Genomic DNA, 26411 nt, shown 5'->3' with positions numbered 1-26411 from the left:
TCATCGATAAAATGAGGCACGCAGCTGATCCTGCCTGTCAATCAACATTATTGGTTTAAGATGCGCTTACTTGAAAAACTATGTTGTGTATCAATCTGGAATTTTCGGCACAATATCCGATGCTAAATACCTTACTTTAAAGGTTTATTTGGTGTAATTCGGATGAAAAATGTTTCAAATATTTTCTTAATAACTTTTGAAGTGGAGGCCGGTGTCGGTGTCGTGTGTAGGCTGTACGTGCCGGGTACTGGCACTTACAACAGGCGCAGCATTGATATTGTATTCATGCGCGAGTAGAAGTTATGAATTGTTTAACCGCTAAATCAGCGTTCATTACGCATGCTTTCAAAAAATGATATTATTTAATATTTATTTAGATATCTTAATCATGATAAGTATAATATTCTTAAGACAAGCGAATTACGTCTGTGGACCTATTTTATTGAGGCGTATCACGCAATCTGAAAAAAAAAATCTTCGGATCCTGTCATGTGACTTCATGACTGCAACTTCACTATAGCTTAGGTTCTCATTCTTCGAACCAATGAGGGTATTATCGACAATTCTATCTGGTGAGGCAGCTAACACGGGGAGGTTTTGCTAATAAAGGTTTTGCATTCATATGTTTTCATTCCTGTGAGATTTTCATATTTTTCAACTGCAATCCTCTCATACTTAAGTCTGTGCAGTATAGCGTTTGATTTCACGTTTGATGTTGCCATCAGTCTTGCGCCAATTTGGGTTTATTTCGGCGGTCTGTAGCTTTCACAGTTTTGCCAAATTTTGAAGCAGTCAGCCGCATCTTCCTCTCCTGTCTCGAAAGTTGTGTTAGTAGCTTGTCCTCTGGTAGCAGATTCAATCAATGCAATCTCATCGTCAGATATTTGTGTCAGCTGAAATAAGTCGGAGGAGTAAATTACAACCGGTATGGTATTGTAACCCTGTGATTATATTTTTAGCTTACGATATTAGTAATTTGTTTCAGTTAATATCACATCCTTCATGTTGTTTATTAGTTATTTATTAAATATCTCCTATAGTCTATTTCATCACATATTTTTCTATAACAACAAGTAATTAAGGTTGGTATGCGCTGCTGAAATAACAAACACGAATATAGCTGCAAGGCAGCGATAACGGGTTTTCTGCACAGTCTTAGAATCCTGTTCAACGGTGGATTTCGACAAAGCATTTGATAAGGCACAACATCAGCCATTACTAAACAGGCTATTAGGAAACAGTATCAATGATAGGTCGCTCAAATGGCTCAGAAGTTATCTCTGAACGAAATCTTGTAGCCGAAATCAACGGAACGCCTCATCTTGGAATAAGTTGGTCTAACTAGTGTCTTAAAACCCTGTTCAACGGTGGATTTCGACAAAGCATTTGATAAGGCACAACATCAGCCATTACTAAACAGGCTATTAGGAAACAGTATCAATGATAGGTCGCTCAAATGGCTCAGAAGTTATCTCTGAACGAAAACTTGTAGCCGAAATCAACGGAACGCCTTGGAATAAGTCGGTCACGCAGTGGAGTCACGCAAGGTAGTATCCTAAGTCGTCTTCTGTTTAATGTCCTGACAAATGACATACACAGTAATCCAAGATATACCACACCGAGTAAATTTCCGAAACGACCTTAACACGCCGTTTGACCAAAAACTTTAATGTTCCCACAAGAAAATCTTATGGAATGAAAACTATTATGTTTGATGGAACAATAAGCTTTTTGTTTGAACCAAAACCTTTCTTCATTCTGATAAAACTAGGGGTCCAGAGACACCATGCCCACTTGGGAAGTGGTTGCGAATGCTCAACAATTTCAATATTCAACGTCCCCTGGTGACCATATACAAAATCCAATGACCTTGAAACTCACCGCAATCATAGAACACGTCATTTGCTACGATTTTGTAATTGATTGTGACAACAAAATATGCCTCGTTACCAATTTAATATGGAAATACTAAGTTATTCTACAATTCAACACCCCCTAGTGACCATATTCAGACCCATTGACCTTGAAACTCGCCACAATCATAGAACATGTCATGAACTACAACTTTGCAATTGATCACGTTAACAAAATATGCCTAGGCACCAATATAATAAGGAAATACTAAGTTATTCTACTATTCAATGCCCCTGGTGACCATATAGAATAACTAATGTCCTTAAAACGGACAACAATCATAGGCGATGTCATGAGCTACAACTTTGCAATTGATTGTAGTAACAAAATATGCATTGGTACAAATATAATATAGAAATACTAATATATTATCTTATTCAACGCCCCCTTGTGGCCATATACAAAAACTAATGACCTTGAAACTCACTACAATCATAGAACACCTTATAAGCTACAACTTTCTCATTCATTGCGGTAACAAAATATGCTTAGGTATCAATATAATGTCGACAAACTTATTCCCACCTACGAATGAGTACCGATAACACCAAGATGGCCGCCAATTGCGTCATAATTGGTTGATCAAAAATGCCTATCTCAGCTATAAAACATCTCTTTCCAAAAATACCCATCAGCAATTGCAATGAGAAATGGCAGACCAGTAGGAAGCTACAGGACTCAGAATTCGGGCCAAAATTGACATTTTCGGGCACTAAAAAGGTCACAGGACGGCCATCTTAAGTTCGATCGACCCAATTTTTGTTATGCTCATGGGCCCTGGGGGATTCAAATATATACAAAAGATCAAGTTAAGTGATCAAAGCTTCTTCAAAATTTCCCTCAAAAAAGTTCAAAAACGTATAAAAAGTTCTGATTTTGGCAAACATCAATGGCTGCCAGTCAGCCATCTTGATTCTGACAGGGCCAGTTTGTGGGCTGAAGATGTGTCTAGGGTAGATACATGTGTAACCTAAATATCAAGACATTACATTGAAGCGTCTTCAAAACTTCCAAAAATAACTGGATTCAGACTACGGACGGACGGAGGACGGACGAAAAGTGAACGCAATAGCCCGCTAGGACTAAAGTCCCAAGTGGCCTAAAGATGTGTTCGAATAAAAACCTATGTTACTGTTGAAATGAAAAACTTTTCGTCCCGGCAAAAAAGTTGGGTTGAGCGAAAACAATTTTTTCGAACGATTGTTTGAATGAAAACAATTCTGTTCGATTGAACGAAATACCTAATACTTTTGGTTCGGAGAAAAAACTTTTTACAATATACTTGTTCGAACGAAAAACTTAATGTTCTGACAAGAATATTCAGTCCAAATTAAAAAGATTCTGTTCGATCGAACAATTGTTGGAACGAAAAACCTTTCGTTTGGACAAAAAAAGTTTCTTCAACTTTGTTCTGACGATTTTTTTCAAATTAGTTCAATCGAACAGAATATTATTGGTTCGAACGAAATAAATTTTGTTCCGACGAAAGAATTTTCAAGCGAAAGGTCTTTTGAACGAAAAAAAAGATATTTCTGGGGCTCCGCAGTAACTTAAAGTCGGACGTAGGTCGGCCTTGCGACGAGATGCGATCCTTGCGTTGCATCGCAAGTTTCGGTTGCGATACAATTGTCAGCGACTGTGTGCGACTAGTTTCTGCCAGTTGCAAGAGCACGTAGGTCGGTTGTGACAGTCGTGTCGCGTCGCATCACAGAAAGTAGTCGCAAGGGAGCTTTGGGCGATGAGTCGTTGCGACACAATCGTCGCTGGCGGTCGCAGTGAATGGCCTCGCAGTGAGTCACAAGCCGCTGCAAGGCCGACCCACCCCCGGCGTAAGTCATAGGAATTAAAGAAATACCAGTTTCATTTATGATGAAAAAACTCAAATGAAAAGTCTGGCTTATAAAGCTGTCTGCTCAGACGAAATTTTCAAAAAAATCTTCATTTTTGCCAATAAAATAGATAATTGTGATTGATCGTCGCAAGTCAGAACCAGTAAATCACTAATTAACATGCATTTTAATAAATCTGGTTCCTCCTATACAGTGAACTTAGCTTTAACCTAGTAGTGGCTACTAGCCTATGTAGGCCTATGTATATGCGTAGGCCTAACATCCGGACTGATCACGATTGGTAGAACACTATATCCGTGTTGACGCGATGAGGAGAGAATCCCACAATGATAATAAAAAGTCTGAAAATGGTTAACTTCGAGATAGTAGTTTATTTCAACGTTTCGACTATATCCTAATAGTCATCTTCAGGAATAATGAGATACTACAGAAATTATGAGATATATATATACAATCCAGAGACAAAGAAACTAATTCAAGTAATCAGAGATGATACAAACTAAAGGAAAATTAACGTAGAAACAGTAACACGCTAAAATAGATTAAAGGGAAGCAAACTAAGGGGTAATTATAAACAACAATAGTGAGTATAAATATAAATGAAACTTAAAGTCAGTAGTAAAAAGAAAGACAAACTAGGGGGCACTTAAATTAAAACAAAGGTGAATACAAGTTAAGTCAGAGACGAAATTGATGAGAGAACAAATAACAAATAATCAAAGGGGAAATCAAGTGTTGAGTTTAACCAGTTTACAGAGGAATTTTGATATAAGTTTATTATGGGGTGAAAAACCATTGTTAAGGTTTACAACGTTGTTCGAATTTTCAATAATTAATGCAGATTCCAAAATATGTCTTCTAGTTTTATCGCTGCAAGGGTAAATTAATTCAGCATTAGCAAAATCAAAATTGTGTGAAGTCTGAAAAACATGACTAGCATCTAATTTATGCTCTTTTATGCGTTGATTAAGGTTCCGACCTGTTTCTCCTATATATACTTTGTCGCAAACTTTACAAGGTATTTTATAAATTCCACAGTTTAGGGATTCGGTTTTCGGTTTGTTATTAATCAATGTGTTACTAAGTTTATTATTGTATTTAAAGTTAACGCATAAAAGAGCATAAATTAGATGTAAAAAACTTTAAACCTGAAAGCGGAGTTGCTAGTCATGTTTTTCAGACATCATGAGTATTTGTAGATCTCAGTGAGCTGAACGATATCATGCGGATTGTATCGACAACAGCGGCAAGGTAACAAAGCCTTAGTTCTTTTAGTGAAAATAGTGTGACATAAAATAATAATAAGAAGAAACACGCGAATCTCAATAGGGTTTTCTGTGATGTAACAGAAAACCCTAATAATAATAATAATAAGAAACACGCGAATCTCAATAGGGTTTTCTGTGATGTAACAGAAAACCCTAATAATAATCAGCAGGAATCCAATAGGGTTTCTGCCGAGGCAGCAGAAACCCTAATAAGAAACCCGCGAATCTCACATCTGTGATGTAACAGAAAACCCTAATTAAACAAAATCATAAAACAATGAAAACGACAACCGTTATAGCCAATACACGAAAGGAACCTAGATTTTGTTACTGCATTAAATGTGTGTAAATATCTGAGCCCAAGAAAGGTTCTAACGAACGAAATCGACTCCCCAAGCAAGTTATCAATCTGTGTGATAGCAATATGGGCTCGCAAGCATGCAAGCCCATGAAAATACAGTTACCTTTTGATCTGCAAAGAACTTGTCAATGGGACTTAATTTCAAGTAGTCGTGGTCGAGTAGTATAGCATGAGGATTTTCAGGTTGAGATGCATGATTGGTATATTACCTCCATAAGAAGCCTGTTAAAAATGAAATGATACAAATTGTAATTGGCCAAGTTTTTCTTAAGAAAATGAATTCTAGACCCTACTTACGTAAACCTCCTGACTTAATTAATAATAAAGCCCACCTAGGCAATATACGGTTTGCTCCTTTGTCATCCTGATGCTTAACGCATATATTCCTCAAATGAGTATAGTATCCTTCCAAATTTCTGTCTCTCTCTTTCCGCAGGTCATAATCTATAGCAGCTGGCGATTTTGGTTTTAGCAGTAGATGTAGACTTCTAAGTGTAACATGACTTTCTAAGTGGGGTTTTGCAAGGTGAAATGTCTGAAGAATCTAAAATACAAAATAAACAAATTGCCCATGGGCAAAGTGTGGTTTACCTTGAAAAAGCTAGAGGTTGTTTACAGCAAGGGCATTACTTATGAAAAATCTCGTTCGTGCTTCAAAGTTCTATAAGTTTATATTGTATTTTATCTTTCTCAAAGAATTATTTTGTCGTCAAATAAGACCAAAGATATACATTGTTTACGGTCCACATACAACATTTCATAGGGTACATATAGGCGCGGCAGGGGTAACCAATCAGAGGGTGACTGAATATTGAGTCTTGGAAATCTCTTCCAATGTATGGCTGCGGAAGCTAAAATACCGGTACCTTAAAAAATTGGCGTATGTAAGTAGATCGTTATAAATCCTGGATTTTAATATTCAGACCTAGACCTAGTTTGCTGCTTAGTATTTTCAGGTCACAAGAAATTACAATTTATTACAAATTCTATAAAACAGGAAACACAGCGCTCATCTTCTGCTATAAAAGTTTAAATGATTATTCATAAGGCCATCCCAAAATAATGGTCTGTTTGCCGTAACCCGACTGACTCGACTTCAAAAACTTTTTTCTGGGTATCATTGAAATCAATTTTTTTCAAATAAAAACGGTCGACCCACTGCCAATGTTTGAGCTATGTATGTTTGAAGTGTGAAAACATGCCTTGACGTGTGGCCTAGTTAAAGTTTTTCAGGAAACTGGCAGTGTTCCAATAAGCTGCCACTCATTCTTGATGACTACATTTAAGCTGGTAACGTAACAGCGCGCATATATTCAATGTACTATTTCAATGTACTATTTCATTGAACACAGAGATGACGCTCTGGACGAAGTTATAATTTTAGAATTTTTCTTGAAATCTAGGCTAAACACAAATTTCCCGTGCAAAACGCAAGTTTGTGATATTGTTTCCATGTAAGAAAAGGTGATAAATTTGTTTTTTTTGCTCAAAAGTTTTGCAAAAAAAAATTTCTACCTACCTACCGACTCATCCTGAAAACTTGAGTCGGTGTTAAGGCAAACAGACAATTAGTTTGGGATGGCCTAAAGCGTATTTTCATGTCAAACGTGCACGCGCCAGCAAGCAGCGTTACAGTATCACTAGTAGTGTATACTGTACAAGTGTGCGAGCACTCTGAGTGCACATGGAGGCCTTATCTGTAAGTGAATGTTCTCTTACACTTCAATGACAATCAAAACAATCCCCAGGGATTATAACGGTCCAATGGCCCTGTGGCTCACAATTAAATCATTGAGTGTATATATTGTCAAAAATATTATACTAAATATAAATTAAAATTTCGATTGAAGATGTATGAGGCTGACAATATGCGCCTGCGGATGTGTGAGAGTGCTGTGTATACTATCATTGCCGAGTCACTGTGCTATATATAGACTCGCTCAGGTGATTACTAACACACACATCCATATACTGTAACCTATATTCCCACACATGCGGCTGACTGCTGATGCGCGTATATATAAATGTACTAGCGACGCAGTATTAGATTGACCGCAATTTCACAAGCCAGAATACTTCCATCAACAAAATGTCAAAAAATACAAACATATACAGACTTTTTTTCTAGAAATCAAACAAATACCGGCTATGATCTTTTTCCTAAATATACAAATAAGATCCGCTAGGAACCCTGCCATTGGTATCGTCATACTTGCTAGTTCATATACTGAATTAAATAGCCTACTCCCTTATAATCGTGACAACGAACAAATTATAAGCAAAGGTACGATACCTAGTTGAATCTAACAATTTCAATATTCAATGCCCCCTGGTGACCATATACAAAAACTAATGACCTTCAAACTCACTTCAATCATAGAACATGTCAGCAGCTACAATTTAGTAATTGATCGTGATAACAAAATATGCCTCGTTACCAATTTGATATGGAAATACTAAGTTATTCTACTATTCAACGCCCCCTGGTGACCATATAAAATAACTAATGTCCTTAAAACTCACCACAATCATAGACAATGTCATGAGCTACAACTTTGCAATCGATGGTGGTAACAAAATATGCTTAGGTATCAATATAATGTGGAAAAACTTTTTCCCACCTACAAATGAGTACTGATGATACCAAGATGGCCGCCAATTGCGTCATAATTGGCCGATCAAAAATACCTGGCTCAGGTATAAAACATCCCTATCCAAAGAATACCCTTCACAAATTGCAATGAGAAATGGCAATCCAGTAGGAAGCTACAGGACTCAGAATTTGGGCCAAAATTGACATTTTTGGGCACTAAAAAGGTCATAGGACGGCCACATTGAGTCCAATCGACCCAATTTTTCTTATGGTGATGGTCCCTTGGGGGATTCAAATATATACGAAAGATCAAGGTAATTGATTTAGGCGTCTTCAAAATTTCCCTCAAAAAGTTCAAAAAGTGTAAGAAGTGCTGATTTTGACGAACAACAATGGCTGCCAGTCAGCCATCTTGATTCTGACAGGGCCACTATTTGGGCTGAAGATGTGTCTAGGGTAGATACATGTATAAACCAAATATCAAGACATTACCTTAAAGCGTCTTTAGAACTTCCCAAAATAACTGGATTCTGTCTAAACACAGACGGACGGACGAACGAAAAGTGAACGCAATAGCCCGCTGGGACTAAAGTCCCAAGTGGGCTAAAACGGCAACACTTCCAGGAAGGATTGAACTTTTATATATTTCAATTCCAAGCATGCAAATTGTCATATGTAAAGACGTGCCATTACTTCGTGCTAAAAAGTAGGGTTTTTGCATGTTTTTCAAGAATAAGTCCCCTAAAAATAACTCGATCACTATGAAATTTTTTTGGGCTTGAGAACTCATTAAGCCAAAAATCAACACTATTTGTTCAATGGCCAATGTTTGTGCCTTGTTGACACACCGCTAATCTATTCATTTTCAATGAAAACTGCTTCATCAGACCGTTTGCATAGGCCAACCTACGGTTCGCCAAAAATGAAACAATACCTATGGCGTATATGTGAAATAATTATATTCTCACCAGCAATGAGCATTTGGAATTTGCACGTTTATGGCACCTAGTCCAATCAAACGTTTGCCATTTATAGGTTTCCCATGGTTTATTTTAATTTTAACAATTTTGTTAGAAATTTTTTCTACATGATGAAAACTCAAATGTACTGGTCTAGTTAGAACCAAATCAAATATTTTTTGCAACTTTACCTGAGTGCGTGTCATTTCAGTTACTATTTTCTTGTCTTGTTTCAATTTGTATACCGCATAAAGTACAGTAGTCACATGCTTGCAATGGGCATTCGGGCCCTTGCCAGCTCCACATTCACATTGCGCTTCATCTACCACACCGCAGTCATCTACCAGAACATCTATTTTGTAGGAAACCTTTTTCATTTCAGTCCACATTACCGACAAAAAATACATCGAAGTTCTTTTCCGTATAGAAATTGATATTTTAAAACATCATACACATAATAATTCATACACATTCCATCATACTCTCAATCGAAAATTTTGAAAACCACCTACAGAAAAACTAGGAAGATTATTTTTACCTTTGAAAATATAAATCCTTTATTTTTTCATCAAATTCCTTGTTGAACTGCCCTAGTTACTCTCTAATCCGTTCCATTTTGATCATCGGTACCAGATCAGTCATTTCAGAATAATATGAGACTTAAAGAATGAATTAGCCTAAATATCTTCAAATATCTTTCCGATGTGGCCGCAAGTGATTACAATGACTTTTACTTCTGCACCATCATTGATTCTATCACACAGCCTGTAGGCCTATAGGCCTACCATTCATGATTATGTATTAAGAGTAGACTGTGAGTGTGGTTAATAGTTGTACAACCTTGGTTTTACCCTCTAATAAGCTATTTCATACAGAGGCCACTCTTAAAAAATCAAGAGTTGACTATAGATGGTCATACTATGACACATGAACCATAGATGGGTATAGAATATCAGATGCACGTTAATTTGATTCAGGCTATTAGGATGAAATCGGCCAGGACAAACCCGGAAGTAATATGCGATTGAGATTTTTCGAGTTTTACCTCTCACAAAGCTCTTGCTTTCCACCAGATACCTTCGCTCCAAATAATCGAAGCTCATCTTGCAGTTCCTTCAACGTCGTTGATGAAATGATGCGAATTCAGACATAATATATTATCTATTTTCATCGGATCGAATGCAGATGTTTTGGCAGCTAAATGCAGAAACCGTAACAACAATGGAATGTGATGACAACAGCGCCGCATGCAGGGGTTAGATTTTGAGGCGCGACTACGCGCACGTAAAATATCTCGTAGAAGCGCTACTCACAGCGCACCTAAGTCTTATTCAATAGCACTCGCAAAATTGTAGAAAGTTTATTGATTTCCCAATAACTTGTAAAATAGAAAGTAAGTATAAGTATCCAGCATTCAAAGATGAAAAATCCTTGGAAATAGCGTTTCCAAGCCCCTAGAGTTCAAAATTTTTCTGGGGGAGTGCACCCAGACCCACCCACGAGCCTGGATGCTGATCGGTTTTATTCATTACATACACTGTGTATGTAGTTTGTTAGACAATTTGTTTTCATATATTGAAAAAATTTCCAAGATTCACTTCCACATTCCTCAATTGCCCTGCCATTCTATAAAATTCACTGCTTTACACGGCTGGCCGCCACGAACCCTGGCAGTTGAATCATAAGCAATTTCATGGAAAACTTTAACTAGGCCAAGCGCGAGGCGCATTTTTCATATACACGCACAGAGCGATAAACCTCATAGCAGCGAGTCTGTGTGACGCACACGTGTGTGAAGCATGAATATAAATGACGGCGCATATGCATTCTTCCGAAACGAAATGTAGTTCCAAAATCAAATAAATAACAAAATCAATTTAACGATAACATCAGCTGAATTATGAACCCAATGATGCCAATTTCTATCATCAAATTAATATTTCTAATAATTTCAGGCAAAGAAAAATTGTAAGTTGGACTGTTAGCTGGGTGGCTTCAGTGATGGAAATTTGGTTGGAAATATTTTCCTTGGAAATTTAAAAAATTTTGTCATAAAGGGTTAGAGTAACCAAAATGACGTAATCATGTTCAGCAATTGAGCAAAAAGGCTGATAGCAAAATTTACACAAGACTCTATATCTGGATCAATGAATTTATAATTATATAGGCCTACCAATATTAATGGAATAATTGGAATAATAGCATATGAGGCTGGACAACCGAGTCAGGTTCACAGAAGCATCAGCAAACAGCACTATTCACTCTGAAGTTGCATGGTGTTATAGGCCTATTGTAGGGTTCAAATAATCTAACTAGGAAAACAGAAATGAATCGGCCATCTTGATTCCAACCATCAAGGTATATACATGAACCAATTAGCAAGACCAAACAACCAAGCATGTTGAAAACTTCCCAATGAAACTAGATGTTGTCTACAAACAGACGGAGAGACAGATGAAAATTGAATGCAAGAGCCTGCAGAGATTTTGCACAAAGTTGGCTAAGAAATAGCACTGACAGAACTCTTACCATTTGTGAAGTCACCTCCTTGTATCATAAAATTCTTCACAATCCTGTGAAATGGTGCATCTTTATAATGCAGAGGTTTACCACTTAAAGTACTGCAACCGCGTTCACCTATATAACAATACAAACATTTAAAAGTCACCCTGCCTCTAACTGCTGTCATTTTGTTGATTTGTTGCAATAATAAGATTGTACGACTTACCAGTGCAGAGAGCTCGAAAATTATCACATGTTCGTGGACAAGCTTCAGAGAATAGTTCAAATATGATTCGACCAACTGCAGAATAAAATACCAAGAGGTCCATGGACCTTAACACATCGAGAAAAATAGGACAGTTGGGGAAAATGAAAGAGGGCCCCAGGGTCAGTCAAGGTGTCACGTAGGCCTATAGGCCTAGTAAAGCTAAGTAACAGAAGAATTTACCATGCAAAGTAACATGTGATTACCAAGTAGACAAACTCTAAATTTGCACCATAAAACTTACATGTGAATACTTTCATAAGTCTTGACAACGTCTTCCTTTGTAGGGCAGTGAAAAGGGCAGGGTGCTGATTTCAAATAAGGGCATTTTTTTCGTGATTCCATTGGACCAAGGGCACATAAAACGCACTCACATCTGTTTTAGGGGCAACCTGCAATGTTCCCTATGGCATAGAATCGAGGTAGCCCCCCTACTACGATTGAGGACTGGGAATTATGTTTAACTCTAATTTTGCCATGAAACACTTGACCACAGTACATCCTTACACCTATGTCTGTCAATGAACAAAAGTTACTCAATAATATGATAGACTCATGGCTTTCAAAATGATTTGAAATCTCAAAAAGCAAATGATACAGCGAAAAATGCCAGCAATAGTGTATACATGAAATTGCATATTTTTAATCTTAGAAATATCAAATTAATTGATTTAAATTGAAAGTGCTAGTGATTGGCAAGTAACTGTTGAAAATTGGTAAGCAGCCAGCTTAAGAACACATTATTGCTATTAGACTACTCAAACTAATTGTCTCTGCGAGTCTCTCTGTGAGTCCGTCAAACAAAGTTTTTCACCTTGTGTATATAAAATTTGTCTAATAGTCTAGATAACAAGATCCAGAGCATCACGATGTGTTCTAAACGAAACAATCCATCGAATATACACTACCAGCTTTCAACGGCAGTCGCTAGAATGATTGGCAGTTTGGAAGGCAGCCAGTTTCCTGGAAACTAAAACTAGGTCTGAGACACGTTTTCACAAGATGCAGACTGACTGCAGTATATTTAAATATAATCATTAATCACATGAGCTACTATCATTGATATCATACGAGTTATTTCATAGCCGTTGCAGGATTCTAACTAACACTCGGATGCGATGGCCGACAGCCTATTTTGAAAGCCCTGACTCATTACTCGTGACTGACGAGGGCAGGAGGGCGAACCTAAGGCAAGTGATGAGGGCACAAGAGCGAGCATGGGACACATCTGAAGGGCACAAGGGCGGCTATTTTCTGGGGCGGGACGAACCGCCCCTCTATTTTTGGCTAGATGAAGCACTGGTAGGGCCACGGAAGCTTACATACCGGTACCGTAAAAAATCGGTGTAGCCTATAGGCCTACCTATAGGCCTAAGTGATCATTTTAAACCCCACATTTCAACTAAAATATTGACCTAGACTTATACTTAAGCGAAAATAGGTTGCTCATTAGCATTTTCGGGTTATAAGAATTGACGCTGTTTCATTACAAGTTCTACCAAACAAAAAATACAGTGCTCATCTTCAGCTATAATAGTTTAAATGATTATCAATGATAAATTATCATTTGATCATGGTAACAAAATATGTCTAGGTACCAATATAATGAAGAAATACTAAGCTATTCTACTTTTCGACGCCCCCTGGTGACTACATAGAATAACTAATGACCTTGAAACTCACCACAATTATTGAACATGTCATAAGCTACAACTTTTTCAATTGACTGTGGTTACAAAATATGCATAGATACAATTATAATATGGAAATACTAAGTTATTGCATTGTTCAATGCCCCCTGCTGGCCATATACAAAAACTAATGACCTTGAAAAACTCACCACAATCATAGAACAAGTTATGAGCTACAACTTTCCAATTGATTGTGGTGACAAAATATGCTCAGGTATCAATGTAATTTGGAAAACTTTTTTCCACCTACGAATGAGTACTGATGACACCAAGATGGCTGCCAATTGCGTCATAATTGGCTGATCAAAAATACCTGTCTCAGGAATAAAAGATCTCTCTTCAAAGAATACCCATCACGAATTGCAATGAAAAATAGCAAACCATTAGGAAATTACAAGACTCCGAATTCAGGCCATTTTTGGGCACCAAAAGGTCACAGGACAGCCATCTTGAGTGCGATACAAATATATCTGAAAGATCAAGGTAATTGATAGAAGCGTTCTTCAAAATTTCCCTCGGAAATTTCAAAAATGTGAAAAAGTGCTGAATTTGGCGAACAACAATGGCTGCCAGTCAGCCATTTGAATCTGACAGGGCCAGTTTTTGAGCTGAAGGTGTGTCTAGGGTAGATACATTCCCATAATAACTGGATTCCGTCTGCAGACGGATCCAGGACGAAAAGTGAACGCAATAGCCCGCTGAGACTAAAGTCCCAAGTGGGCTAAAATTGATGACCTTGAAACTCACCACAATCATAGAACACTTCATGACCTACAAGTTTCCAATTAACTGTGGTAACAAAATATACTTAGGTATCCATACAATGTGGAAAATTTTTCCACCTACAAATGACACCACTAATGACACCAAGATGGCCGCCAATTGCATGATTTTTGGCTGATCAAAAATACCTTTCTCAGGTATAAAAGATCCTTTTCCAAATAGCCATCACAAATTGTAATGAAAACTGGCAAACCAGTAGGAAGCTACAGGACTCAAGATTCGGAACAAAATTGACATTTTTTGGCACAAAAAAGGTCATAGGACGACAGCCATCTTGAGTCCGATTGACCCAATTTTTCTCATGCTGATGGGCCCTTGGGGGATTCAAATTTATATGAAAGATCAAGGTAATTGATCAAAGCGTCTTTAAAATTTCCCTCAAGAAATTCAAACTAGGGGTCCAGGGACACCATGCCCGAATGGTTAGTGGTTTCAGATGCACAACAATTTACAATTTTAATATTCAATGCCCCATCCAATGACCTTGAAAAAATCTAATGACCTTGAAACTCACCACAATCATAAAACACGGCAGCAGCTACAATTTTGTAATTGATTGTGATAACAAAATATGCCAATTTAATATGGAAAAGTAACCCTACTATCCGATGCCCCCTGGTAACCATATGCAAAACCCAATGACCTTGAAACTCACCACAATCATAGTACATGTCATGAACTACAACTTTGCAATTGATCATGGTCACAAAACAGGTATCAATCTAATGAGGAAATACTAATTTATTCTACTATTCAACGCACCCTGGTGACATGAAATAACTAATGTCCTTAAAACTCACCAATATCATAGGATGATGTCATGAGCTACAACTTTGCAATTGATTGTGGTAACAAAATATGCATAGGTACAAATATAATTATAGAAATACTAAGTTATTGTATCATTCAACGCCCCTGGTGGCCATATACAAAAACCAATGACCTTGAAACTCACGAAAATCATAGAACACGTTATGGGCTACAACTTTCCAATTTTTATAGTAACACAATATGCTTAGGTATCAATTTGGCTATGCGACAAACTAACCACAAGAAGATTTCTTTTTTCTGCTTAAAATCTGCTGTACTGCTTTATTACTGCTGCGGATGTGTATAAATTTCGACTTCTTGAACTGCTCTAATATACTAAATTCTTATCATTTTATCTTCAAAACCTACTACCAATAATTATATTAAACATTCATCATCATGTGAATTCGTCAGAAAGTCTAGATGAAGTGTAGCGCAGGCATTAAAATGTCATTAGTTTAATCAATGAAAGTTTTACATATTACACTTGTTCGCTTCTCAACATTCTCCCCTTCTATTCCTGATAATCTTAAGGATTATCATGGTTTTAATTCTACAATTTCAACAATCAATTAAGCTAAAATACAATTATATACATATCTATGAAATAAATTCTACACATGTTATACAAATTTTAAATTCTAGTTATTAATATACATGTAATTTAAATCCTTTTAAATGAATCAATAATAATGTACAATTGCTAATCGGTAGTTTCCATCGGACATAATTTTGCAATTGGTCTAAGTAATGTTGTTTTACCCACTTGTAACTTAACTACTCGAACGTGCCCGTCTTTCCCTGGAAACGCGCCTTTAAGGCCATTTACCCCTTGGTGTATCTGACGATATTACTAAAACGACATCCCCGACTTAAAAATCTTGTTAAGTATCTGTCCATTTTTTGCGCGAATTCAACTGTGGTAACCATTCTCTCATCCATCTTTGCCAAAAATGTTTCATGAGTTCTTGGACACGTCGCCATCTTCTTCATGGACTGAAATCCGTTTCATCTACGGTATCTGGTGCGAACTGACCTCCCATTTGACCGAACAAGAAATGATTTGGTGTCAACGGAACGTCATCATCTGGGTTAGCCGATTGGTATGTTAACGGCCTGGAGTTAATCATTGCTTCAGCTCCAGTAAATGCCAACAATAACTCTACATCGTTCACGTCTGCATTCCCCAGTATAGCGTATATAGCACGTTTCGCTGACTTGATCATCGTCTCGTGGACTCCTCCAAAATGTGGTGCGAGTGGCGGATTGAAGTACTATTGAGCAAAGTCCACCCAAGTGGTGTTAATCTTGCCACTGGCTCTTTCGGTCTTCCGCGTATATCTCTATACGAATAATGTAGTTCAATGTTGTCTATACCTATTAACATGTCTACAATAGGTCGTTTTCCTAAACGTGGGAACTGTATGCCTTTTAGATGATTCCACTTATCTCTATAGCCGTTCCAGTCAACTGCTTTCATCTGGCCTGTTACTCTATCTGTGTTGCAATGCTCCCCTTCCGTGGCAGCGCTCTGGTAGTAGCTCGCTCTAGGTGCGTCGACGTTTATTAGCTTTTCTCTATGCAACAATCGATTGTGTGTTTCTTTACATTTGTTTACTCTGCAAATCTGGGTCGCTTTACAACTTGTTCCCCGGTGACCTTCTACAAGACATCTGAAAAATAATCTGCTTTTCTTCGCATGGTTCCATCTATCATCAATATTCATCTTTTTGAAATCTTCACATTGCCATATGGGATGATTCGTCCCACAAACACTGCATCCTCTTCCTGGACCACTGTTACCAATAAGCATCGTGCGCGGCTTTCTGCTGACATTTGAGTTGTACTGATTTTCCGCAGTCACACCTTTGACAGTTTCATGTGCTATTGTTTGAAAGTCCGCTTCTTGGTTGATCCATGTTCGCAGCGTTTCTACTGACTCTGGTTTAGACTTCTCGACCACCCATCTATGGTATCTCGATACCATTTGTTTTGGTAATTTTCTTTGGAGACTGTGGTACAGAGAACCTTTGCCCAAATCTGATTCTTTTCCGGCTTCTTTTAGGTTTACCACGGCAACATCTAGTAAGTCCGCGAGCTTCTCTAGATCCCGGGCATTTCCGTACCTGATTGGACAGAAGTTATTGAGTTCTTCGATGTATATTGCTACCTGCCGCCTTTTTCCTCCAAACTTTCTTTCAGACGTTCTTTCGCTGTCTGGTAAGCTGCTGCTGAATGTCCTAAACTTTCTATGCATTTCAATGCATCTCCTGATAAGTACTGACGCAGCTGTAGTAACTTATACTCAGCTGTGGCAGGTGCGCTGTCAATACACGCCATAAATGCCGCTTTCCAATTAGCATATGTTTTTCTATCGCCATTGAATATCAGGATAGAAACTCGCTCGAGTTGCTTCCACATATCATGAGCCAAAGTAACTACTTGCTCTGCGGCAACGGATTGAATCTCGCTCGCCGTGGTATGCTGGCTTAAAACTTCATCATCATCCCCATCCATAACCTCTTCTCGGCTCAGGGCTATCATACTCGATGGCTCATTTTCTCTCTGATGTAGATGACGTGTTTCCATATCTAACATTTCTTCTGCGTAGACTTCTATTTCTTTCGACATTTTCATCACACTTTGTTGATCTCTGCTGACCAAATATTTTTCACTTAACTCTATCATAACTCCTAGAACATCTTCCCGCTTCTCGTCATATTTGTGGAGGAATTCTCGTATTCTGGTCCGCTTTCTGTTGTTATGGACAGCCTCTTCAATGTTGTGCCGAATCCGTGTTACGGCAGCCTTTCCTCTTGATTTCTTCTGCTTCAGAAGTTCGATCTCTAGTAGTAAAGTTTCGTTCACTTCACTTGTTTTTGCTACTGTATTTTCTGTATTGACTTGACATCATTTTCTTCTTTGTCTTCTGTACTTCGGTTCAACTACGCTCTGCTACCAGTTTCTTATGGCTATGCGACAAACTAACCACAACAAGATTTCTGTTTTCTGCTTAAAATCTGCTGTACTGCTTTATTACTGCTGCGGATGTGTATAAATTTCGACTACTTGAACTGCTCTAATATACTAAATTCTTATCATTTTATCTTCAAAAACCTATTATCACTAATTATATTAAACATTCATCATCATGTGAATTCGTCAGAAAGTCTTAAGTGTAGCGCAGGCATTAAAATGTCATTAGCTTAATCAATGAAAGTTTTACGCATTACACTTGTTCGCTTCTCAACACAATCTAATGTGGAAAAACTTTTTCCCACCGACGAATAAGAACTGATGACACCAAGATGGTCGCCAATTGTGTCATAATTGGCTGATCAAAAATACCTGTCACAGGTATAAAACATCCTTTACCAAAGAATACCCATCACAAATTGCAATGAGAACTGGCAAACCAGTAGGGAGCTACAGGACCCAGAATTCCGTCCAAAATTGACATTTTTGGGAACTAAAAAGGTCATAGGACGGCTATCTTGAGTCCGATCGACCCAATTTTTGTTACATTGATGAACCCTTGGTAGATTCAAAATTATATATAAGATCAAAGTAATTGATTGAAGCGTCTTCAAAATTTCCCTCAAAAACTTCAAAATGTGTAAAAAGTGCTGATTTTGGCGAACACCAATGGCTGCCAGTCGGCCGACTTGATTATGACAGGGCCAGATTTTGGGCTGAAGAAGTGTCTAGGCTAGATACATGTATAAACCAAATATCAAGGGCATTACATTGAATCGTCTTAAAAACTTCCCAGAATAACTGGATTCCGTCTATGGACGGACGAACGTACGGACGAAAAGTGAATGCAAAAACCTGACTAACTTGAGTGACTTCAGGTGAAGAGAAGAGAATACCAAAATAGATAGGAGCCACGATTTTTCTTTTTAAATAATCAACAACCCGGAAATAAAATCCAAGCCAGTTTACAAGCCCCTTTGTTGAAATAGCCTTCTTTTAGGCTACTTAGCCCCTAGTCTAGTACCTAGCCATTGTTCCCCAAACAATGTCTAGGGCCAAAGTGCACATATAAGGTTAATTTTCGTCCCTAATTTTGGGGGACGAGGCTTTGAGCGTCTATTTCACCAATTAAAACACCATCAACTTACCTCAAACAGTCTAATTTTAGAGAGACATATTGAATTTTCACATTTTATTAATTTAGTCCGTAGGCCTATTGGAAATCTCGATTCTGGCAAACAATTCAATTCAAATCAAATCAATAAATTCTCCGGTTCCTGATTATAATCATCAACTAGAGGACCAAAGGTCCAGTGCTCTCGAGCTCCTGTTTTATTAACACAGTACAATTTTGATTTTTTAAGTAACCCAGGAAGTAGCATATGCTTTAATTTAATTATTTTTCCTCTCAAAGATTGATTTATACTGAACAAAGCTTAAATTAGATTGATATTTTTTTGCTGAATAAAATCAAATTGGATTTGTTCGTAAACACATGGCTAATTAGCATATCACAACATTCACGCCTACGGCAGCGACTTGATAAAACGCTATTTTACCCAACCCTTACACAATTGTCAACGATAAATTTTCTGTTGTTTTTTTTGCAAAGTCCTTCCTTAAACAATTCAAGATTTTACAAAAATCTTGAAATGCTTATTATACAGCTGCTGCTTGGCTCTGATTGGCTCTTTACACTTATTTTTTCCACGAGGACTAAATTTCTGTCAAATTAGCCTCGCGCTTATGGTATTTAGCTATATAAGTCAGTATAAGGACTCAATCAAGTATTTACAATGTTTTTTCTCGGGAAACGATTTTGCTGTTTTTGTGCCTCTAAGTAGAGCTAAAAACAATCACTTACTGGCGACATGTGCGGTATCATCCACACAGTAAAAAAAGCGCAATGCTGACGGCTCACTACATTGTCGTTTTATTCATCCGCACAGAGATGAATGCATTTACAACTCACTAATCGAATTAGGGGTCCAGGGACACCATGCCCACTTGGGAAGTGGTTCCAAATGCTCAACAATCAAACAATTTCAATATTCAACGCCCCCTGGTGACCATATGCAAACACCAATGACCTTGAAACTCACCACAATCATAGAACATGTCACGAACTATAACTTTGTAATTGATCATGGTAACAAAATATGCCTAGGTACCAATATAATAAGGAAATACTAAGTTATTCTACTATTCAACCCCCCCTGGTGACCATATAGAATAACTAATGGCCTTAACCCTTTCAGTGCGTCTACACCGCAGTGCGGTGTACGAATCAGTGATGGATTTTGCTAGTACACCGCTCTGCGGCTTATTGATTTAAAACTCGCAACAATCATAGATGGTGTCATAAGCTACAACTTTCCAATTGATTGTGGTTACAAAATATGCAATAGCATATGTACGAATATAATAAAGAAATGCTAAGATATTGTATTATTCGACGCCCCCTGGTGGCCAAATACAAAATCCAATGACCTTGAAACTCACCACAATCATAGAACACCTCATGAGCTACAACTTTCTAATTGATTGTGGTAGTAAAATACGCTTAGGTATCAATATAATGTGGAAAAATTTTCCCACTTACGAATAGTACTGGTGACACCAAGATGGCCGCCAATTGCGTCATAATTGGGTGATGAAAAATACCTGTCTCAGGTATAAAACATCCCTTTCCAAAGAATACCCATCACATGCAATGGGAAATGGCAAACCAGTAGGAAGCTACAGGACTCAGAATTCGGGCCAAAATTAACATTTTTGGGCACTAAAAAGGTCATATCACGGCCATCTTGAGTCCAATCGACCCAATTTTTGTTATGCTGATGGGCCCTGGGGGGCTGAAGATGTGTCTAGGGTAGATACATGTATAAACCAAATATCAAGACATTTCCTTGAAGTGTCATCAAAACTTCCCAAATAACTGGATTCCGTCTACGGACGGACGGCGAAAACTGAACGCAATAGCCCGCTGGGACTTAAGTCCCAAGTGGGCTAAAAATAGTTTAATCATGACAATTCATTTAGGCTATTCATAATACATCGTAATCACTCCGGAATCATAAGTAGGCCTACCAAAATGTATAGGCTATTAGCCATAAAATTATGGAACAATTTGTTCAGCGCGCATGCATACACCTCCGTGTGCTTCGCATGACAAGCAACATACACAACCGATTTCCAGGCATCGTCATAATAATATTATCATAAAACACGTTTTCAAAGCCAACATGGTAACTAATTTATTTATTTGAGTACAAAGGTTTGATTTGGCACTAATATCAGTTGTTGCATTGAGATAAACAGGAGTTAACCTCTATTTGTCAGGTTGGTGTCAGACGTTGTATGGAACTGTAACTAGGGGTCCAGGGACACCATGCCCACTTGGGAAGTGGTTTCAAATGCTCAACAATCTAACAATTTCAATATTCAACGCCCCCTGGTGACCATTTACAAAAACCAACGACCTTGAAACTCACCACAATCATAGAACATGTCAGCAGCTACGATTTTGTAATTGATTGTGATAACAAAATATGCCAATTTAATAAGGAAATACTAAGTCATTCTACTATTCAACGCCCCCTGGTGACCATATTCAAAACCCAATGACCTCGAAACTCACCACAATCATAGAACATGTCATGAACTACAACTTTGCAATTGATCATGGTAACAAAATATGCCTAGGTACCAATATAATAAGGAAATACTAAGTTATTCTACTATTCAACGCCCCCTGGTGACCATATAGAAAAACTAATGTCCTTAAAACTCGCAACAATCATAGGTGATGTCATGAGCTACAACTTTCCAATTGATTGTGGTTACAAAATATGCATAGGTACGAATATAATAAAGAAATGCTAAGATATTGTATTATTCAACGCCCCCTGGTGGCCATATACGAATTCCAATTACCTTGAAACTCACCACAATCATAGAACACGTTATTAGCTACAACTTTCTAATTGATTGTGGTAGCAAAATACGCTTAGGTATAAATTTAATGTGGAAAAACTTTTTCCCACTTACGAATGAGTACTGGTGACACAAAGATGGCCGCCAATCGCGTCATAATTGGCTGATGAAAAATACCTGTCTCAGGTATAAAACATCCCTTTCCATAGAATACCCATCACAAATTGCAATGAGAAATGGCAAACCAGTAGGAAGCTACAGGACTCAGAATTCGGGCCAAAATTAACATTTTTGGGCACTAAAAAGGTCATAGGACGGCCATCTTGAGTCCGACCGACCCAATTTTTGTTATGTTGATGGGCCCTGGGGAGATTCACATATATCCGAAAGACCAAGGTAATTGATCAAAGCGTCTTCAAAATTTCCCTCAAAAACTTCAAAAATGTGTAAAAAGTGCTGATTTTGGCGAACAACAATGGCTGCCAGCCGGCCATCTTGAATCTGACAGGGCCAGTTTTTGGGCTGAAGATGTGTCTAGGGTAGATACATGTAAAAACCAAATATCAAGACATTACCTTGAAGCGTCTTCAAAACTTCCCTAAACAACTGGATTCCGTCTACTGACGGACGGACGGACGGACGACGGACGAAAAGTGAACGCAATAGCCCGCTGGGACTAAAGTCCCAAGTGGGCTAACAACAAATGATAGGTATTCAGGCTACTTAGCCCCCTCTAATCAATCTTAGTGTCACAGTCTGAACAGGTAGGTAAACGAGGTAACTTACTAGGTTGGCTGTCTATTTCAATGTCGAAAAAGCACCTTGGACGATCCTTCACATGAGACATACTTGAATTCTTTACTTATGATCCGGCAATCTTATTCTTGGAATCCGTTCAATTAACCTATTGACGTTGACTTGTCAGTCAGGAACACTTTCCAAAAATGACTTATTCTGCCAATTTCGGCGTTTTCCGCCAATAACGGCAGAATCAGCCGTTTATGGATTACTCAGTTTTAAACTGCCTCTGCCAATTTAGGCGAAATCGGCGTTTTCTGCCATTTTTGGCTTGTTCTTAAAAAACGCCATTTCCGCCGTTTTCTGCTGATACAGTTTTAAAAACTACATCGCTAGAAACAGCGTTTTTAGCTTAGATAGTTATACAGGTGCTATTTATAGTGCTTAGATCAATTGGAGTCCCTATTATGACATCATCGCTTTTCTGCTGGCATAAATTTGTATATTTGCGCCGAAAAATTAATCTCATTGATCCATTCCAGGCTTCAAGAAAGAATTAAATACAAATGTACAGAATTTTCGATGGCAACTGTATTAAAATTCTGTTCTTTCTGTATACCTGTATTCTATGTAATAAATTTATATATACTTGTATCCCAAATTGTTTCGAAAATGTTTGTTGTATTTTGAAATGAGTCTAGGCCTACAGCTGTATATTGATTTTGAGTGTTGTAACGTCATGGGCAACCAATTCATTCAATCACTATCCATCACAAGTCCAATTAGCTGGGAGGCATCGAAGATCTTAATTACCTTCAATTAACCAACATCATATGCAGTCCAGTATAGATATCAATCTTTTGTCTAATGCCGTAAAAACTAAAATTCTACTAAGTAATAGTCGTATCGTAAGTAGTGTTTGCGGATTCATATCAGCCGCAATGAAACTTCGAAATTCTTAATTCTTAATCCAATGTCACATGTTTGTTGTAGGCCTACTTGTGAATGTCAATGTGTCTTGTAAGCCTTATTATAGGCTGGCTTGTTTATTGAGATGACACGTTAATAAAGATATATATATATATATATCCCTCAACCATTCTATGCTTTATAAGGCAAGATAAGACCTTGGGCAACACTTAGGCCTATAAACTAGATTTTTGATACACTAGTTTATACGTCCATGATTGATTTGTCTTATGAGAATGATAATAATGATAATAATTTTATTTTTATATTTAACATATAATATTTACACACGTTCACCTCAGCAAATTAATTATTTCAAAAATTCCTTTAAAAAAAGTACCGCGTAGACACTAGGGAAAACGTCTAAGTGGGTGGGGGAATCCTCATATATAACAAGTGGACTGCCAATAATGGCTTATTAGTTTATGGTTATAAAACTAACTACGCCAAAAACGGCGGAATACGCCAGAAATGGCGAATCTTTTTATGTGTACCCATGGCAACGTTTACTTGAAAACTTTATAATAGTTTTTAAAACTAGTTCCCACATTTATTTGTAACAAAAATCATGATTAATAAACTTTTTTCATGCTGTAGTAGTTTTGAGAGTTTTCCCGGAGTTTTTGGACTTCATATGACGTAATCATTTAGAAAAACATAAATTTGACCACTTTACCTAGCTCAAAAATTTCCATCCTAACGTCACATGAAAGCTTATCGTCTGCTCGAGATTATGACGTAAACGGCAACATGCGCTAATTGGACCAGAAGTGCGCAAAACACTTTAAAGCAAAACTCGAAACTTAGTGAGCTGAAACTGGCTGATTAAGCCATAAACGACTGTGAAAGTTTTAAAACTGAGTGATCCATAAACGGCTAATTCTGCCGTAATTGGCGGAAAACGCCGAAATTGGCAGAATAAGCTGTTTTTGGAAAGTGTTCCTACTAACTGCTTGTAGGTAGCGTTTGTCTATTATTTTATCAACTTAGGCTTTTTATAGGCTTTATTCAACCTGTGCCTATGCTTTTTCTTTTCTTGACTTTTTGTAAAAATAGGCCTAAAAGGGTCAAAGCAACAAAACTCAGGGAAGAAAATAAATCCAACAACTCCTGTTCTTCCACAAGGCATGGATTTGACTGAGTGAATTTAGTTTTAAATTTAAATTTTGTTTAAATTTTATTCACCGATTCAGTTTGAATTTAACTCTACCGACTTCTTTGAGCTGTGTTGTCTCAAATAACAGAAGCTTACGGACTTACGGCAATGATTTTCAAGGGTTGTCTCAAATAACAGAAGCTTACGGACTTACGGCAATGATTTTCAAGGGTATAATAACGACTAAAATAGGACTGGAAATAAATTTCACATAAAAAAACGTTTTTTGAAAGCAGAATGTGGGTTTTCAGCCGGTGTCGATACAGGCTAAACTGCAGCAATGCAGCGTGTCCCGTGAGAGAACCTCGGGCCTGTGACGAGACATCCTTGTCTCGTCACGGGTCCCGATTGAAAATGAAAACTTGGCCTTTCTTAAACGAAATGCCGAAAGTAACTGAACTCGATTGTTTACTACATACACGCAAAATAATGTTAGAACAGCTAGATTTTTTCGTAATTTGATTATTTCAGGTCAATGATATCATCAAAGCGAAACATTAAATGCAATGAAGATCGGAACCAGAGAAGACCGCACATCGATATTTCAATTTTATTTCATTCAATGATTGATAACATTTTCATTTCTATAATTATAATATTCACTTTCAATTAGTTCTGGATAGTCTGATTTTATATATAATCCAAAAGCTGCAGCTGATTGATGAATCTTTTTAATAGTATTTGTTTTTGGTGGTTCTTCTGAAAAATCATTTTCATTAGAATTTAATTTCTTTCTTTTACAATATATTTCTTTTCTATCTTGATTAGTTAGTTCTTTATTGAGTGATTCAAAATCTCCATATATTACAAATGGTACTTTATTTTGTAATCATATTTTTTAGATTCTAATATCTTATCCTTTTCACTTGGTAAAATCATTTTACAATAATCATAATTTTCACATAATTGATTATGATTTAATAATGTACTTTCATTACTGAATTTAGTTATACATTTTCTACATAGATATATTTTATGGTGATCATTTTCTGTTCTAAAAATAAATCGATTTGTTTTATCCACATATAATGATTTTCATAATATCATATATCTATAACACCATTTGAATCATAATCTTTTGATAAATACAAAGGTTCAAATGTATAATGTTTTATATTGTTACCTTTTGTATTTGGTAATTTGATTAAATCAAATACATTTTTTTTAGATTATTATCTCTTTCTATTTTTGGAATATCTTTCATTCTAACTGGATAATTATCTATCTTATAATTATTTTCAAATTTTTTATAATTTATAAATCTAAAACTATGTATAGTATCTTCTGTTGGATGTAAGCAACTAATAATTGTCCATAAAAAAACATTTATCATCAAAATTTTGTAAATTTTAACAGCATTAGTTTTAAATGGTAGTTTAATATAACTTGATTCATTTATATTATCATCTTTATAATATGATAAATTATTTTCATCAATTGGTTTTGATTTAGTTAACTTATTATATTTTGTGTTATAAACATGTAAAGTCATAAATATTATTTCAACAATATTAAACCAGATCCTTCAAAATATTATTCTTGGTTGGTTCTGTATGTACACGAGCATTTCGCGGCGTGGACCTACTAGTTGCGTCTTGGGTTTCTGGGAGGCTGTCTCCATTTTCCGCCTGGCCCCGCCT

General features: G+C 37.1%; 1 protein-coding gene and 1 pseudogene across 5 annotated transcripts in view; both read right to left on the bottom strand.

Annotated features, from left to right (window-relative positions):
- The window catches only part of LOC141907588 (peptidyl-prolyl cis-trans isomerase G-like), a 77365-nt gene extending 52296 nt beyond the window's left edge, over positions 1–25069 (bottom strand). The window contains exons 1-4 of one of the 5 annotated variants that reach the window (XM_074797273.1): positions 24801–25069; positions 22695–22812; positions 11674–11748; positions 11475–11582 (exon numbers count right to left, since the gene is read on the bottom strand). In XM_074797273.1, the coding sequence (XP_074653374.1) occupies positions 11475–11582; positions 11674–11748; positions 22695–22755 (244 nt within the window). In that variant the 5' untranslated portion in view covers positions 22756–22812; positions 24801–25069. Of the gene's footprint in view, positions 1–11474; positions 11583–11673; positions 11749–22694; positions 22813–24291; positions 24437–24800 lie in introns of all 5 variants that reach the window. The other 4 variants (XM_074797271.1, XM_074797274.1, XM_074797272.1 and 1 more) reach the window with 4 other exon arrangements.
- LOC141907090 (uncharacterized) lies at positions 16082–17684 on the bottom strand (annotated as a pseudogene).
- Positions 25070–26411: the final 1342 nt, after the last annotated feature.

This window comes from Tubulanus polymorphus, chromosome 6, assembly GCF_964204645.1.
Source record: "Tubulanus polymorphus chromosome 6, tnTubPoly1.2, whole genome shotgun sequence".
Lineage (NCBI taxonomy): Eukaryota > Metazoa > Nemertea > Palaeonemertea > Tubulaniformes > Tubulanidae > Tubulanus > Tubulanus polymorphus.
The sequence above is the reverse complement of the archived record's forward strand: the minus strand, read 5'-3'. Positions and strand labels throughout refer to the sequence as shown.